Source organism: Nuphar pumila, chromosome 8 (assembly GCF_984573655.1).
Source record: "Nuphar pumila chromosome 8, dmNupPumi1.hap1.1, whole genome shotgun sequence".
NCBI lineage: Eukaryota > Viridiplantae > Streptophyta > Magnoliopsida > Nymphaeales > Nymphaeaceae > Nuphar > Nuphar pumila.
Genome location: NC_143256.1, coordinates 115,844,396 through 115,863,544, shown reverse-complemented (window position 1 = coordinate 115,863,544; position 19,149 = coordinate 115,844,396). Strand labels below are relative to the sequence as shown.

Genomic DNA, 19,149 nt, shown 5'->3' with positions numbered 1-19,149 from the left:
ACGAAATAACATGGGAAAGGAAACAGGTTGGTATTGGCAATGCCATATCCCTTTCTACATTTTAGAATACAATTTGATATTTCTTCTCTTGCAAGAAGTTGGTTGATCAATGAAGCATGATTGGACCAACTCTTGAAAGACATTGAGGGTGTATTGGGAATGGGTGTGGTGGTGGCTCTAGTTTCCACTTCATCAAGGGCCCTGGGAACTTGCCTAGAAGCAAGTGCATTGCTAACTTTGACAGAGTTGTCTTGACGAGCAAGCTATGCGACAGGAGCTTCATCATCTAAGGTGACCTTTTCATCCTTAATTGCTCTATGGATACATCTGACAAAAAGAGGCCAATAACCCTATCATCACTGGTGCCACCACCAGCGGCTTCCTCCAAATTCATCAGGCCTTGAGGTTGCTTCTTGATCAGTCCTCTTTGGGGCATCCTCCACACCATAATTAAGGCACCCATAGAAAATGGGCTAGAGTGGAAGGAACTCCACTTGAACTTGAAACTCACAAGAGCTTGAATGGTGGATATGTATGAGGTGAGCCCTCAGCCCTCCCACATGGGGTTGGCAACCCACCTTCATGAGTTTCCAACATTACATGCCAAATTTGAAACAGAATTATAAAGATTAATGCATAGGGCTTTTAATAAATGGGGACCTAGGCTGCTTACAGTCTTACTAGGACATCATACAAGCTTCACTGGAGCCACTAGTTGGCAAGGAAATGCCAATTCTAACTGGAATCTTATAAGGAATTTCCAAACAAATGGTGAAAATTTCAAATTCATCAAAAACACAAACTCTGACATTTGATAATTATTGGATTTGGCATTTTGTTGCCAAATATTTTCTCCTAAACAGAGCCTTATGAGATAGAAACTATGAGTATCAAGCAACCAAAATTTCCAGTCAACTAAGTAGAATAAAAGCAGTAAGTGAAAGCCAATCAACAAAGAAATACAAAAATAATACCGTGGACATCAAATCATTCAGAAGAAAGAATCACCACTGATAGGCATGGCACAAAGCAATTTTATTTTGAGCTTTAATTTAAGAAGTTCTAACTTATCTAAAGTAAGAACTCTCCCTTGACAACTTCAACAACTATATCATTGAGACATACCACTGATGTAGTGATATTTTGAAAACAAGACAATGCTATCACATACAATGGAAAAACTATCAAGGGAAAGCATCATGGTATTTTCAAAATATCAGCAATTTAAAAAATAAGGCTATTATAAATGATATTTTGACAACCTTTTATCTGTCTTTTTTTCAAATATGATCTCCTCTTCCATATTTTCTATATTTTCTGAAAACTTTTCTGTTTTTTATTTATATTATTGCCAAAGAAATCCAGAATTTATGCATTTTTTGTGTTATATATATATATATATATATATATACACACATCATGGTATTTTCAAAATATCAGCAATTTTAAAAATAAGACAATATTATAAATGATATTTTGACAATCGTTTTTGTCATTTTTTCAAATATGATCTCCTCTTCCTTATTTTCTGAAAATTTTTCTGCTTTTTATTTATATTATTGCTAAAAAATCCAGAATCTATGCATTTTTTGTGTTTATATATATATATATATATATATATATATATATATATATATACACACTTGTTTAGTGTTGAGATTTACCTCAGATTTATAAAAGAAAAGACACAACATCCCAAGAAATTGCATTGCCAAGATTGATAATGGTTATTATGTTAATGATATAGTAATATACTTCAATTACAAGTACATATTCATGAAGTAAGATAACGCATGCATCCAATATTGTGAAATCCTAAAGCTTTATAAACTAATAAAAAAATCAGTCACTGTACTACTTCGAATATAGAAAAAATAAGTTGTTCAAAACAAAATAAAAAAATTTACTAGCCCATAATTAGTCAGAATTTATCAACAGACAGCATATAACAAAAGATGCTATGAAAGAAAAGAAAAGAAATTAAGTTGCAGCCAATAATTTTGTACCTCAAAATGATGCGAGCTGGGCCAACTCCCATTCCTGTCCTAGCCCGAGCATTCACTCTGTTGAAACAAAGCCACTCCGGAAATACAGGAAGCCCTTGTTCCATGGTAAACACAAACTGCAATGACAATCACAAAATGCACTATCAGCACCAAACACACAGCAACCAAAGACCAAGGAGGTGATAACACTAACCATTGAAGAGCCATGATCACCAGAACCAGTATAGACAGTCTCAAGCTTCGCAATGAACATATCATCATACATATTACCACTGAAATTAAGTTTGACAAATTAAAGCATTTATATTAAAAGGTCAGCATAACATAAAACAGCAAGAAATGGCAAAAGATAGGGATCTATATCATTCTTTCTGAGATCACCCATCTCGAGAGCAACCAAGAGAAAATACAGACCTAAAAGTCAGTGGACTGCCATATGCATCCTTGAAGATGGGCTCTCCCCTATCATCACGAGCACCAGCATGCTGAACATATTAAAGTCCTGAATTGAGATATACTTTGCCAAAGGTAACTTATGATCTAATTATTGAATTTCATTCACAGGATTGATGGTGGCTTAAACCAGAAATGACAGAAAGGCACATGGGAGGGCACTAGTAATATGATACATCAGACTACCAGAGCATAGTGAGTTAACAATGACAAAATAGTATACGAGTAAGATCAGAAACCTAACATCAGTATAGAACTCACATGAACAATTCAACAGAATTATGAAAATAATTAAATCTTAAGAAACCAATAAATGAGCACTATGCAGTTTCATTAACATCATCATTTGCAACATCAATGAAATCAAGTACTACGCAGCTATAAGATCCAGACATTAGCAATAGCAATCAGCTCCCTTCTTTGTATGTCTTCTTTAAACCAACACCCTTGAACAGGCAGTAAATTAGTCTCTAACTGCTAAGTATCTCAATGATGTTAGCCAACTGAAGAACCTGCCTTCCCTCCCTCTAACATTCTTAGGCTTCAATTCTAGTCACATACACTGTTTTTGGTTATACTATATGCCTCTACCATGAATTTTTTTTAATAAATGGTAAAATTCCTCCATTCCACACCAAGGTATGCATCGTAAGGAAGTGAAATTTGAGGTGAGGGCTACCGTGGTCTTAGGATCCAGCAATAGAGGATGCCCCTCACAGTTGTGAGTTGAGGTGAGGGCTACCATGGACGTAGGATCCTTCAGATCTGAACCACATTAAAATGTGTCATGCTCTCCTCTCCTTTTTATACTTGTTTATGGTATCAGAGCTCCAACTTAGGCATCATGTCTTCCTCAGCATCTTTAAGCGTGAATGCTAAGTTCTATCTTACACGCTCCAAATACTTTGCAAATTTTTCTGAGTACTAAGTTGTCTACAAACAACTATTTGTTGTGGGAATCCCAATTCATCTCACTATTGATCTCATATGATTTATACAGATTCATTGATGGATCAAAACCATAACCAGTTAAGTTTATTATGGAAGGAGAAAAACAAACTCCTAATCCTGAATTTGTCAAGTGGCAATGCCACGACCAACTTCTCCTTAGCTGGCTCATCTCTTCCCTAACAGAATCTATTCATACACAGATCGTCGGATTGAAAACCTCATATGAGGTATGACAAGCATTGAAAGAGACCTATGTTGAATACTCTCGATCTAGAGTATTGCAGTTAAAAGATCAACTGCATACACTTAAAAAGGGAGAGAAAAGTATCGATGAGTTATTTCAAAAAGCCAAATCCATCACCCACCAATTGGCAATGGCAAGCAAACTTGCCCTAGATGAGGATCTTGTGTTATTTATTTTAAGGGATCTTCCTGCCGAGTATGCAGCCTTTAGAGTCTCCATGTCTACCCATTCAGATCTCATCTCAATAAATCAACTTCATAGCCCGCTTCTATCAGAAGAAGCATGTATAGCTGAGTCCGCAACATCTAGTCATGATGTCATGCCAGAAGCAAATTTTAATCAGAGATCAAATAATAATAACTCTGGCCGAGGACGTGGTAGAAATTCTCAGCAAGGAAGATGGTTCAGAGGCTGAGGTCGTGGGCGCCAAGGTGGACGATTCTTCAATAATCAAAGCACTCCATGTGTTATATGCCAGTATTGTGAAAAAAACAAACCATACCGCCCGCCAATGTTATCAACTTCAAAGAGATCTTCCTTCCAAGTCAACACCCATGACCGACCATGCATCTACATTAAGATACTTAGATGAAGGCCGGTTTTCGGATTCAGACGCCTCTCATCATATGATGCAAGATTTGAACTCGCTATCACTCAATTCTGACTATCAAGGCACTGATATAGTTAAAGTTGGTAACAGAACAGGTTTGCATATTTCTTATATTGGTGATTCTATTTTATCTAATGTTGGAACTAAATTTGTTTTACAAGATATATTTCATGTTCCGCAAATAAGAAAACAATTATTATTTGTTCAAAGATTTACTCAAGATAACGGTGTTGTTTTTGAGTTTCACTCGTCTCACTGTTGTATTAAGGATTAGGTAATGGGGAAAGAAATTTTGAGAGGAACGACCAAGAATGGTTTGTACCACATCCACCTCAATCCCAGTAAGGAGGCTCATGTTGGAGAGAGAACTACTATATCATAATGGCATTGTCGGCTAGGTCACCCGGCATTGAGAACTGTAAAACAAGTTATTTCTAAATTCAGTTTGTCTTTTATTAGTCAAGTTGATTCTAAAGTTTGTGATGCTTGTCAAAAAGCAAAATACCATAAACTTCTTTTTACTGATAGCATGCATAAGATTTTTAAACCCTTAGAGTTGATATTTGCTTATGTGTGGGGGCCTGCCCTGATTTTTGGTACTCAAGGCTTCAGATATTATGTTAATTTTATGGATGATTATTCTCGATTTACTTGGATATTTTTTTGCGAAAAATAAAACTGATGTGGCCACTATATTTCAAAAGTTTAAATCACAGGTTGAAAACGTTGTTAGCACAAAAATCAAGTTTTTGCAAACTAATGTGGTGGTAGAGAATTCAAGGCCCTTGATCCGTTTCTTAAAGTCTATGGGATTGGACATCGTATTTCATGTCCTCATACACAAAAGAAAAACATATCAGCCGAGAGAAAACATTGACACATTGTCAAAACCAGTCTTTCTCTCATGGCTCACGCCCATGTCCTGACCCAGTTTTGGCCTTATGCCTTTTCCAGCTCCGTTTATTTGATTAATCACTTACCTACACCTCTTTGCTTGAAGTCCTATTCAAACAAACACCAAATTACACATTTTTAAGAATTTGATGTGCTTGTTACCCTTACCTCAAACCTTATCAAGCCCACAAATTAGATTATAAGTCCTCACGACATATAATTTTAGGGTATAGTCCTACTCACCAGGGATATCTGTGTCTAAACCCCACTAACCAAAAAGTCATTGTCTCTCGTCATGTAATTTTTTATGAAGAATCCTTTCCTTTCCAAAGTCAGCGACCTATGCCTAAACCCAGCCAGGCAACCCACCCGATCCCTTTTCCACTTGTCGCAGCCCCACCTCCCTATGTGGCTCCCTCTGACCCACACCCTACCCCAGTAGGGTAGCTCACGTCCACTCCTCCCTCTTCTGCACTTGGGACTCCATTGCTTGTTGACGTTGGACCTACCCTTACAGCCTTACCTGCTCAGGCCATCCCTGCCTCGCCTCTCCGAACTCACCCAATGACCACCTGTGCTCATAATGGCACCTTTAAGCCTTGACTGTTCCAAGCTACCAAGCATCCCTTACCTATTGCCCTCCTGTCTAAATGATTCACCAATATTGAACCTACTATCTTTAAACAGGCTCAAACCCAATCCCACTAGTGTGACGCCATGCACACCAAATTCTCCGCCTTACTTAAGAACAAGGTTGCCAAACTAGGAAGCGGAAGCGGAAGCGAGAAACGATATGGGAAGCGAGAAGCGAGGCATTTTCAAATTTATACGAAGCGAGAAGTGAAGTTTCAATTTAAAAGCAAAATATGAATAAAAAATGAAACAATATAGAATCAAACAAGAAACAAATAAAAACTAAAATAAAATTGATCATTCTTATATTTCATGATTTTTCTGTAAAAGGGTTAATTTTTTTGTTAAAATCTAACAATGATGATTACCAATTTAAAGAAAGTACATGGAAAGTGAGTGAAAACGTGAGAAAATACATGAAAAAGATGAAAAGAAACATGAGAAAAGTATATAGTATGCATAGACCATGTGTATGAGAAGCATAGAAGAAGCATGGGAGAATCGAGCTTCTCATGAAGTTTCAGAAGCGAGGAGTATCGTGCTTCCGAAGCGAGTTTTCGGGAAGCGAGCTTCCCACCTACCTAAGAAGCTTCCGGTAACTCTGCTTAAGAATGACACTTGGATTCTTGTACCTTCTGCTCCTTCACATAATCATATTAGTTGCAAATGAATTTATCATATTAAAAGGAAGGTTGATGGTCCTCTAGAGCGGTACAAAACTCATCTTGTAGCTAAAGGTTTTCATCAGGAAGAAAGCATTGATTATTTTAAAATGTTTAGTCTTGTTGTCAAACCTCTCACTATTTGTGTTGTTCTTTCTGTGGCTCTCGGTCAGTAGTGACTCGTTCACCAACTTGATGTTCATAATGCTTTTCTTCACGGGTCCATTAATGAAGAGGCTTATATAGAGCAACCACCTGGGTTCAAGGATCCCCGCTTTCCTCACCATGTGTGTAAGCTCAATCGAGCTCTTTACGGCCTCAAACAGGCCCTTCGAGAGTGGTACCAACATCTCAATAATGCTCTTTTGGCCAATGGTTTCATGGAGTCTAAGACAGATGTCTCTCTCTTTGTTTTGCATAAACCACAATTAACTATATACATATTAGTGTATGTTGATGATATTCTTGTCACAAGCAGCTCTTCGTCGTTTGTTCACTCTCTCATTCAACGACTTGGTCAAAGCTTTGCCTTGAAGGATCTTGACCCCTTACATTATTTCTTGGGCATAGAAGTTCATAATGTAGATGGTCTCTTACTAGGATCTTGAACCCTTACATTATTTCTTGGGCATAGAAGTTGTTCACAATGTATATGGTCTCTTACTTTCCAATCATAAAAAAAGTTCTATTAGGACTCTTGTAGATCAAAGAGAGCCATACAAGGACTCTCATAAAAAACGTCCCACTAGGACTCTTGTAGATCCAAGAGAGTCATACAAGGACTCTCTCTTGTAACTCTATAAATATCCAGCAATAGAGGACACCCCTCACAGTTGGGGGAGTTGAGGTGAGGGCTGTCATGGATGTAGGATCCTTCATATCTGAACCACGTTAAAAATTGTGTGCATTGTGTGCCTATGTCTTGCTCCTCTCCTTTGTTATACTCATTTAATTATATACTGAAAATATAAAGTTATAAACTGAAAATATAATTATAAATTATAAATTATAAATTAAATACAAACTTGTATGTACAGAAAATGGCGTGTTCAAGTGTCGACACAGGGATACGCGTGTCGACACGGGTATAGAGGAAAAAATGGAGTGTCCGGGTACCATAGGCTAGAGCATTGATCTAGTAACATTGCAAACTAAGCAGGTCACATAGACCAATAAAGCTATGGTTGACTTCTTGCAATAGTCTTGCTATTGGTGTACATGAACCAAGTGACTCATATCATTGCTATTTCTGCTTTCTAAGCCAGTCTACCCTGATGCGGCAAGATGAGCAAGTCACTTGTGATTGTAATAAAACTACAACAGATAAGTTTTGAATAGACTACATCCAGATGTGGGTGTATCCATTGAAACTTGGACAGTCAGGAATCCATCCCAAGCCTATCCACACTGCATGTAGCCAAAACTCAAGAGGCTATCCAAGTCTATGCAATCTAAAAGAAGATCTGCACTTGACTTGGAGCAGCAGATCTTGGTGGAGATGGCAAAGACTTGAATAGCCTCTTGGGTTATTGGCAACAGATGCATGTGCATGCATGCGTGTTTGTGTGTGTGACAGATGCATGCACATGCATGTGCACACACACACACACACACAACAACAGTGAACAATGGCATCATGTCTTTACAAGGCAAAACTTTATGGGGTTTAAGGAGTTGGGAATTGCAGGAAAGGAAGGACTCCAACTGAAAGCTTTACAAACATCTTCTCCCAAAAAGATAATGTGTAAACATCCAGCAAGCAAAAAGCAAATCCACCCCCACCCCCCCTCTTAATGCCAAACCCTTCCCCAGCACCTTTGCTTCAACTGAAGCTTCACAAACATTTCCTCTCTAAGAGAGACTTCAAAAGCCCTATTTTCAACCTGTTAACAAAAGCACATTCCCCCCTAAAATGCAAATCTTTGCTCAACACCCTACTCCCAAATAGTGGTCTCCAAGAAATTTTGACCGAAAACCCTCCAATTTCTATAACCTACAATAACCATCGCCCAGCCTTGAGAGAAACATAAACGGAGACATGAATAGCCAGCATGACTCAGGCTTCTTTAAATAGAACTTATGGAGAAAATGGACTTGACAAGCTGATTCTAAATAAGGCCTGATGATGATGATATATGGACATGCATAAGAGAGAGAGAGAGAGAGAGAGCTAGCTGAAGTTTTAAAGTTCTTTATACTGAATTCATCTCAGTGATATACACAAATTTATCTCATGATATCCAATCAGAATGTGATGCCAAGCAAACACAACAACAACAACAACAACGCCTTCATCCCAAAACAATTGGGGTCGGCGATATGAACCAAAAAAGAAAATCATTCTGAGTCTTCCACATGAATCCTTCTCCTCCAATCATTTTTATCCAATGCCATGTCCTTGGTGAGGTTCAAAGCATCCATATCCTTTCCTATCATCTCCATCCATGTCTTCCTAGGCCTACCCCGACCTCTTTTAACTAATATATTTTCCCATTTCTCCATCCTTCTAACTGGAGCATCATTAGGCCTTCACCGAATATGTCCAAACCACCGTAAACGATTCTCTCTCATCTTATTTTCAATGGGTGCAACGCCTACCTTCTTATGTATCTCCTTGTTCCGAATCTTATCTTTTATTGTATTTCCACACATCCATCTAAGCATACGCATCTCAGCTACACTCATTTTTTTAATATGATGTCTCTTGGCAGCCCAACATTCCGTACCATATAGTAAAGCGGGCCTAATAGTCGTCCTATAAAACTTTCCCTTCAACCGCAATGGCATTCTACGATCGCACAACACTCCAGCTGCACTTTTCCATGGCATCATGTCTTTACAAGGCACAACACTCCAGAATGTGATGCCAAGCAAACACGAGGAAAGAAAATCTCCGCCCAAAATAAGACATTTTGTATCTTACCATACAAACAAAATGATGCACCAGAAGCACCCTTGGGTTTTGTAAGATGGAACAGTACAGCCCACCGATATTTGAATGAAAATGTTCAATTGAGTGTTAGGAAGACAAGGCAAAATTTCATGTCTTCTAAGTAATGTGCTTGATGATATTACCTGAAAAATAAAACCTGCAGTTCCACTCCATTTTGGTCTGTAAGGCCTACCAAATTCGATGACAGCAGTTACTCGACCAATTGTTATTCCACCATGATCAGACTGGTTCCCATGAATGAGGGTCCCTGGCGTCCTCGAGTTCTACATTGAAAATCAGAAATAAATTACGTTAAGAGAACATGAACACATGTTTTCACCAATGCATGTAACATATCACAAACATTTTCACAGCACCTGGATCATGATTGATCTCGACGTCCTCTTGTCATCTCCTTCAATCCATGGGTCTGTGTAATTTATACGGAATATAGAATCAATCTGTCCTCTCTCCAATGATATGTTAAGTTTCTGATTGCTTCCAAACAAATTTCTGTGGGAATATGCAAAGCTGCAATCAACATGAGACTGGAAATCAGTACAAGAAATAAGGTACAAATTATCAAATGAGATGTCCTTTGATGTTTGAAAAACAAAAGGTATCAAATAACCATTCACAACTTTTGTCAAATATAAGGCATGCATCAACATGATCAAAAAGACAACTCAAAGAAACTTGTGCTGACCTATGTCCCAGTTTCAAAAGCTTCATGAGTAAAAATATCCAGCAGAAAAAAAAAGCACAAACAAGATAGGATTAAGATTCGTAAGTTGGAAAACAGAAGGATTTTACCTCCCAATTAATCCTGAAAGGGGGCCACTTGTTATCCTGTATATAGAAGGAAGTTAGCAAATGAAAAATTAAGCATGTGCAGTACTACATTTAAACAGTAACCTACCCGCTTGAAATTCCACCACCAGCAGAGAAACCTCCACTGACTCGCTCAACGACATTCATCGTCAGATCGACCCTACCAGTATCTGAACAATACAACTGTCACTCTAGTGGGTGTAAGAAAAACAAACCTTAAGATTTATACTGACAACAATAATACCAAAAAAGGTTATCTAGACAAGAATAGTGGCAGCATTTTTATGATCTTTTCAGAGTTCTCAAGCAAGTCTTTACAAGCAGTAAAGTTTTCAAAAAAATATAAGCCCAAGATCGACAAAGGGAAAGAATAGAAAAAATATTCCAACTATAATACATTAATCTTTTGTCAAAATCAAACCATGGTCATTTGTAAAAGTCAACCATGGTTATAATTGTCTAGGAATTGTAGGGGAAGCTTATTGTAAGTCATTTGTAAAAGTCAAACCAAGTCATTTGTAAAAGTCAAACCAAGTCATTTGTAAAAGTCAAACAAAAGTTATAATTGTCCAGGAATTGTAGGAGATGACTATTGTAAGTCTTTTGTAAAAGTGAAACCAAGGTCATTTGTAAAAGTCAAACCAAGGTTATAATTAGGGGTGTCAATGGATCGAGTATGGTCCAATCCCGAACCGTACCAGATCCTATAGTGTCAGGTTTTGGTTACAAAGAAGCATGCCGGATTAACCATCTGGGTCAGACCCATGAGCTCTGATTATTAAATGGGTAGGGTATGGTTTATGAAATTTTATACCAAACCCGGGTCTGACCCGAGTTTCGACTAAGATCTGTAATTTTTCAATGTAAAAACTTTAAAAAAAATTATTTTACCGAGTATGGACTGGGTCTGGTTTATGTAATTCTTATCGGATCTGATTATGCTTTTTCTTATAAAAATCTGGTTGGACCCAAATCCAGATCTGATACCTGTATCACTTGGTCAAAATCGTTAACACCCCCTAGTTATAATTGTGTAAGAATTATAGGAGACGGCTATTGTAAGACTTTTGTAAAAATCAAACCAAGGTCATTTGTAAAAGTCAAATCAAGGTTATAATTGTCCAAGAATTTTAGAAGATGGCTATTATAAGTATTTTATAAAAGTCAAATTAAGGTCGTTTATAAAAGTTAAACCAAGGTCATAGTTGTCCAGGTATTGTAGTGGATGGCCATAAAGGGAAAATATAATAATTAATTAATTATTATTAGCATTTATCTTTTAATGGCAATAAACATGAAAAAATTTAAACAACCAACTGAGTGGCCATTTAATGTGTTGACACCTCAAGTAGATGTGTGTCAACATAAAGGGTAGACACACCAAGTAGTTGGATGTCAACATGAATGTAATGCAAATTAACAAGTTGACACCCCTACCAGTTGGGTGTAAACTTAAATGTGAAATCAAAATAATGTGTGGGCATCTCAAGCAGTTGGGTGTCATTGTACATTTGTTACATAAATGAAATGGCTGATTTGGTGGCAATACCTAAGTGAGCTCGGAGATTTATAAATAGGAGAGAGTTAGGACCCCCCTTCCCATCTTCTAGGTGTCCTGCTAGAGGTCGACCCATAGGGAGAGAGAGACCTACTTCATGTAAGTTACAATTTGCTACTTGTAACTAGAGTTATATTTTGATTATAAGTTATTAATTATGCCTCATAACTAGAGTTAATCTCCTTAAGCTATTATTTACAACTTCTAATTAGAATTATATTTTGATTTAGTTATAATTAGAGGTTTTCTTCATATTGTAAGTGATTAGTTTTAACTTGTAATTAGAAAGTTATATTTTGATAATATTTTATTAGTTACAGTTTATAACTCAAGTTGTTCATTTGTGTAAAGTATTAATTGAAATTTATAATTGAAGTTATCTTTCTTATTTTAAGAAACTAGATGCAATTCAGTGCTAGCTAATTTGCTTATTTCTAGATCTATTTGTTACAAGAAATTTTTTTATTGAAAGCTATTGAATAACGTATATGTCATCTACGGTTTACAAATACCTAATTATTTTAGAGGATTGTTTTTCTAAAAGATTTAGAATACATATCTTTGAAAGTATATGTGAATGCCTAAAATAGCAATAGCTTTCACTTTTGAAGTATTTGTGAATTTAAGGTCCATTCACCTACTGTATTGTAATTGTATTGAACTGCTAGCTGGTTAAATTGACTCACCACAACCATCCCAAGGAAGGCCTCTGGTGTTGGTATTACATGTTTAAATGGCCCAAAGACTTATCATAGGAGTTCTACCAACTCAGTGGATTGGTCTTGGGTTTGATAGACCCTTTGATCTAGTTAATGGGATTAAATATTATCGTTGAAGATATTGGCCTTGTGTCTTGACTACTCTCGGGAATTGAATCATCATAAGTAGACCCATCACCAGTTGGTATTGTTAGCCCAATGAGATTGGCATTAAATGTTTATTGGTGCATCAATAGTAATGAAGGGATTTTGTTCAACCCTTGAAACTCTGGTGGGAGTGAATTGGACATGATTTAAGACAATAAAATTTTAAAGTATTGTTTATACTAATAATTATTATTTTGAAATTGAATTAATTTTGCAAACTACACATTTTATATTTTGAAAGTGACCAAGATTCTTTTGTAACTCTATCAGGTTTCTGTAAGCCCGCAGACACTAATGAGCAGCCTAATAGTCACACCTTGAGACTGATCATTGGTTGGTTTTGGAGGCATGACACCAACTGTTTCAAATTGAAAAATACTCACATGAAATAAGACAAGTTTAAGAAATCCTATTATATTGGTAGAGAGCACAGATGATCGATGATCTATATTTGTAATGATCATACAGTCATACCTGAGTTAACCCAGTGACTGAACCAGCAAACATTTCATTTTCTTCTAATAGAAAAATTGAAAAGATTTAGAGAATAAGAAACCATAAAGAAAGTTTAAAAACAAGCTGAAGGGAAAAAAAAAGGAACACAAGGGTTTATGCTATACCATAGAAACAAGAAGAAGGCATATCCCACAGATTTACACATGAAAAGGATTTCCTTGTGAAAGTTAACAGCATTTCATCTCTATTTATTTTCTTAATGCTTAGACAACTAGGAACTCTATTATTAGACTTTTAGCATGGCTGGCCAGAGAAAGTTATCCTTCAAAGGTCTCAAAGTTACTGCAAATACTACTGGATAAAGATTACTGGCAAGAAAGGTTTTCCATTGCATTGTTGCTTACATTGCAGTCTTCATGAAAAGAGGAAAACACCAAGGTCTTCAATGGCATCCACAGACACTACCTCTCCATACACACATGCATAAGAAGGTCAGCAATTGGGCAGATCTCAAACCAATCACCATGGATCAATCTTGGATTAGACTCTGTCGCAGGAAGTGGAATCTCCCCTTGTAATTAGACCCACATTGTTGGATATTTGCACTGCTTGCTAGCTTTGTATCCTTAAGCTGACTCCTTTTCATCTCTCATCTCCAATAATTCCTTTCTACAGCTTCCACTGGATGTTGATAAGTTCACCAAAACTCTTTTACTTTATGGCTCTGTTTGGGACCCAGTGGTTGGGACAGGAATTAAGGATTTGGGGGAGAGTTGGGTCAGACTCCCCAACTGATGGTAATCTAGCAAAAAAGGTGGTGAGGAGGTAGTTTATGGCTTTACACCCTTGCCTATGCACCCAAAATAGAATTTGCAATTACCTCCTCTGGGAGGAATTATTTGTCAATTCTAGGAATTGGAGGCCTTTTATTTCTCCGGATACCCGAATGTTGAGAAGTGGAATATGTGTTTTACTATTCTATGTATTGGCCCCCTCTTTATGTACATATCATTATTTATAGGGGCATTATTGTATTTTTCCTTAGTTGTAGAGTCCACCATTTTCGTCTTGTAGTGCCCTAGAGGGATCGATCTCTATATACTATTGTAACCATTCATTTTAGTGGATCAATGAAGCTTTCTTCTAATGGTTTCTCTTTTCATCTTCTTGCTTGTGCCTCACACTTTGCCTTAATAACTCCCTCTAACACCTAGCTACCCAAAAGAGCCTAATAATTCTTGTAATCATAGCTTGATGAATGTTTAACTATGATAGCAAACTTTTGTTAGTGAAGAATCAAGTGATACTTAGTAGTCACACTTTAGAAATGTAAGAAGAATCAACTTTTGTTATTTACTTTGTTTCAAATGTAGTCTGGGCAAGCTACTAAACGTCATAAACTTGTCAAGGAATTAGCAGCTCAAAATTACAAAAGGAAAGAGTCTGGTTGACAAGGCAGAACTGCACACTACCTCCTGCTGGTTGAGGAATAATGCTAACATCTTCCATGATTCCCATTGTTAAGACTGTTTCTACATCCCTTTTTCCTTGTTGCATGCTGTACACCTACACACAAGTAGTTTATCATTTCATGTAAACTAACAAGAAATGAAGTTAAGGACAACAATTACTCATGGCAAGAAAACAGAGTAACCTTTTCCCATCAGCCTAAGATGACCATATAGTGACAAGCCAAGAACATCTTGAATTTTCACAGTCCATGGGCAAAAGGTTGAAACAGAGCCATTTATAGGATGTTTTTGTGCCTCTCTCTTGAGTATTAATTGTTAAAAAAGGAAAAAGGAGTGGAATATATGGGCATGTGCTACCAAAGCAAATACTTAGTGCACTACAGTTACCAAACCATAAACCAATACGCAAGCAAGCATACATGCATATATATGGATATATATTGATAAATTGATTTTACATATAATCTAGTTGGAACCTCTTGATATAAGTTGTTTTACTCAATCTAACCTCATAGATGTGTTGAGTATGTTTGATTTAGGGGGAATTGACCCTGGGGTCGTGTTTTTTCAATGAAAAAACATGTTTTTTGAGTCAGGAAAATTTGGTGCATTTACGGTTGTCGATTTTTGCATCACCGGAAAAGCCAATACACATGTCGGATTCCAGTGGTCTAAAATCCAGTTCCTACTAAGGAGCATCTACTTGACATCTATGAGGTTAGATTATAAAACAAAAAATTGCTAAGTCACTTGTAGGTAGAATCAATTGTAGCAAATACTAACCCTGTGTGTGTGTGTGTGGAGAAAAATACAGCATGTTGTATCAACAGATAACTCCGAGAGGACTTCATTCTTACACATCAGATTGGTAAAAATGTTCTTTTATAATTCTTAGTTGGAGTTATTCTCCATCAGTTACTGAGGTGTAATTGAATGCATGTAAGAAAGTGTACTGATATATAAAATTAATTCATTGCAAAGTCAGAAGAGCAATCGAGCTGCAAAAATACAGGATTTCTAATATACAATCTCTTGTAACTACAACCAAACATGATAGAGTTGGATGGAAAAACTTGGGGTATCTGCCTCTATATACATTCTCAGGGTTTAACATCAGACACGAAAAATTAAAGTAATAAGACTCAAGAGATGGCTGACATGCAGGTTGGATATGGCTAAGATGAGACAATGCTAGTGATACCGAACAATGATGATGATAAAAGTATATGTACACTTTATGCTTTAATTTCAAGTCAAGGATTAAAACTAAGAATAACACAGAATAGAGATTATATAATATTAGAAGGACAAGTATATTGATATCAGATGAGAGAAGATTAGTTAGAGATACTAACCTACAATAAAATGCATAATTATCTTAATGTCGTCTCTGAAATTACAATACTAAGAGTAATTTTTTTATATTTTACTTTTTCCATTTTATTTAATCCTACAACATTTTGCTCATACGTTTCTAAGAGAAATCAATTTGACGAAGCCTCACAAGATATCCCCTGGCTGATAAATTCATGGGAATGATATTTGTGATAAAAGTTCATTATTAACATCCACAGAACACTCCAGCAACCAGATTTGAAAAAAAAAATGAGCACAATTTTATACATCCATAATAACGGACCTGTTCTTTTTGGGTTGTTAGTTGTTGAATTATCGTTTCAGGCTTTGTCTTTCCAGTAGTTGGCTCCCCACTAATCTTGCAAAGAAGAATAATTTGATATTGGTAACACAATTTGAATGATAAATATCTTGAAAATGTCAAGAAAAAGTAAGATTATTACGTCCTTCTATCAAGGAAACGGATAGTGATGTTATTGACCTCAGCCTCTGAAACTTTTAGTTTAAGGATTCCACCTGAAAGCATCTCAATATCTGACACCTACAACACCAAACACGCATTATTTGCAAAGAACTCAATCTTTAACTTCAAAAGAAAGCTGATCACAATTGAACTTCACATGAAGGAACAAGCACAAACCATTCCAAACAGGCCACGCTCCATGTACCACCCATTAATGGAATATATGACTTCATCCAAGTGCCTAACATTGACAACTTTTCCTGCACAACTTAATAACAGATTAACTTAATTCAAAAGCTGTGAAATTTAAAACATGGTAACATGGTCACAGAAACTGGCAACCTACTCTACCGTTTGGAAATATATGCTAAACAAAACCCATCCAAAGAACATACCATATCCATCACGGAAAGCATCATCCAAAAATTTGACAGGAAGAACATTTGCCCCCTCACATATCAGGCCTTGAAACTCTTGATTTGGTTCTACCTAGAATCGCCAAAGAAGTTGACAAAGGGGGAAGCAAAAAGAAGTTTTTTGACAAAATACAAACTAAGAATACCAACTTCAAAATAAATATCAAGAACCAATGAAACAAAATCACATTGCACGGATAGAACTAGGAAATAGTTAAAAAAACTTTTATTCACTGTGCGTTAAGAATCGCAAGGCAAAACACAGAGAAAGCCAAGTAACTCTGCATCTAAATCTTAGCTAAAAAAACACAAATGTAGAACAAAAAGGATCAGCAAGCCCGCACCAAAAAAAAGTCCAAAATTTGAAGAACGGTCAACTTGCAAAATGGCAAGAATCATGATTTTATCCAAAGTATACCAAAAAAAAAAAAAGAAAGAAAAGCGAAATCCCAACAAGTACGTTGAAAATCTTTCTTTCCTCTGCACCAACGATCCATTCAGGAAGAGAATGGTAATGCACCCAATGCCAATGTTACCCATTGTAAGAATAGCTCGAATTCCCGGAGGGAAGCAACAAAGCAATGAAAATGAAAAGATTGAACAAATTACTTAATCCAAACAAATCGACTAAATTCAACTCCAAACACTCCAATAAAGCAACAACGATAAAACGGAAAAAATTTATAAGAATTAACAGACAATCCCACCAACATTAAAACAGGAGAAATTGGCTAAATTGATCGAAATTAAGAGATAATTAAACCTGAAAAATCAACCGAATTCCATCGCGGGTGTCGACTGCAACCGGCATGCACGACGTAAATAACCCACTGTCGATCACTCGGAGCACGTCCTCGTGAACCTCCCTGACGGTGAGGGCCGAGTTCGGCCGGCAAGCCTTGAGCGCCGCCGCCGCCGCAGCCTCCAACTCCTTGCTCTCCAACTCCTCCCCGACCTTGTTCCGGACCAGCACCTCGCTTATCAAAACCCTCTCCTCGTCCTCCTTCGGGTGTCGGCCCGGCCGGACAATGGGGCCAGCGGCCTCCCTCTCCGGTGCATTTCCGGCGGTTTTCTTCTCCTCCAGCCTCGAAAACCCCAGGGAAGACGAGCAGATGAGACTGTTAACGCCGGAAAACGGGAAGCTCCGGACGGGGATGAGGGCTTTTAGGATTTCTAGGGTTTTGGAGAGGCTGAAGGAGAATCGGTGGTGGCGGTGGGGAATCGGAAGAGAGGGGGCGGGGATCTTTACCCAAGACGATACGAACCGGACGGGATCTGGCCGGTTCAAGCGAGGGATCTCGTTTTCCGGCATCTTTCTCCGCCGGTTTCCGCCGGAATCCGGTGGCGGGGATTCTTTGCATGGACGGAAAGTGGATGAAGCGGTGCTCGCCATAACTGATAAAATTGGGTCCGTGAAGGCTTCGGATCATGATCTGGATCCGGTTACTTTTTGGTCGGTCCGGTAAGAATGATGGGATCCACAGCCCAGTCCAGAGTAGTCTAGGACTAAGACGGGTCGGATATAAGTGTATAGTCATGGTTGACCCGGTTTAGATCCAAAATTTTATCAGTAGGCCCGAATATAAGTCCGGGTCAGTACTAGATAGAATGAAATGAAATATATTCTAGATTGGCATTTTTATATTGGAAAATGTTTGTATTTTACATAAAATATGACTTGTTTCTAAAATGCCTTAAAAATTTTGCTATTCTCCTCATGTCCAAAATCGCAAATACCCAACTTTACTATGACCTTTTTAACCCCCACATGTATGGAAGTGGTGAAATTCTTGCTATATATGTTTAGATTTTTGGATAACGCAAACTCTTACTTAAAAGGAGATCTATGTAAGACGCCTTTGAAATAGGGTTTCTCTACAAACTATAGACAAAAAAGAAAAAAAAAAGGAGATAGATTCTCAATTTGTCGTCTCACCCTATTGTAGGGTTGTCCAACAATATATAGATATCAAGATTGTAAGAGATTACAATAATACCCTTGATATGATTGGGTATTTATAATTATAATATGTTATAACTACTCAACCCAAAACCAGATTTGACCGATTCAAAACATATTTTTAACATGCACCCTCAAAGTGAACATGGGATAAAACCATAAACAATTTGGATTTTAAAAGTCAAAACTAATTCACTGGAAGTGTCTTGGTAAACAAATATGTCACTTGATCTTCTTTCAGAATAAATATAGAATGTATTTTCTTATATTCGACTTTTTCTCTGACAAAATGTTGATCAATCTCAACATGTTTTATTTTTCTATGCTAAACCAAATTAGTGAAAATAGAGATTGCACTGCGATTATCACAATACAACAAGAAGCTA

General features: G+C 37.1%; 1 protein-coding gene across 2 annotated transcripts in view; it reads right to left on the bottom strand.

Annotated features, from left to right (window-relative positions):
- LOC149830327 (outer envelope protein 80, chloroplastic-like) overlaps positions 1-18,135 on the bottom strand; it is a 37,629-nt gene extending 19,494 nt beyond the window's left edge. For both annotated transcript variants that reach the window (XR_016433856.1, XM_090016448.1), the window contains exons 1-13: positions 17,567-18,135; positions 16,783-16,876; positions 16,565-16,647; positions 16,368-16,465; positions 16,208-16,277; positions 14,569-14,662; positions 10,305-10,386; positions 10,199-10,234; positions 9,763-9,916; positions 9,529-9,669; positions 2,421-2,491; positions 2,200-2,278; positions 2,007-2,122 (exon numbers count right to left, since the gene is read on the bottom strand). Coding sequence is in view for 1 of the 2 variants with exons in the window: in XM_090016448.1 (XP_089872574.1) it covers positions 2,007-2,122; positions 2,200-2,278; positions 2,421-2,491; positions 9,529-9,669; positions 9,763-9,916; positions 10,199-10,234; positions 10,305-10,386; positions 14,569-14,662; positions 16,208-16,277; positions 16,368-16,465; positions 16,565-16,647; positions 16,783-16,876; positions 17,567-18,115 (1,667 nt within the window). In the remaining variant the exon portion in view is untranslated. The remainder of the gene's footprint in view (positions 1-2,006; positions 2,123-2,199; positions 2,279-2,420; positions 2,492-9,528; positions 9,670-9,762; positions 9,917-10,198; positions 10,235-10,304; positions 10,387-14,568; positions 14,663-16,207; positions 16,278-16,367; positions 16,466-16,564; positions 16,648-16,782; positions 16,877-17,566) is intronic.
- Positions 18,136-19,149: the final 1,014 nt, after the last annotated feature.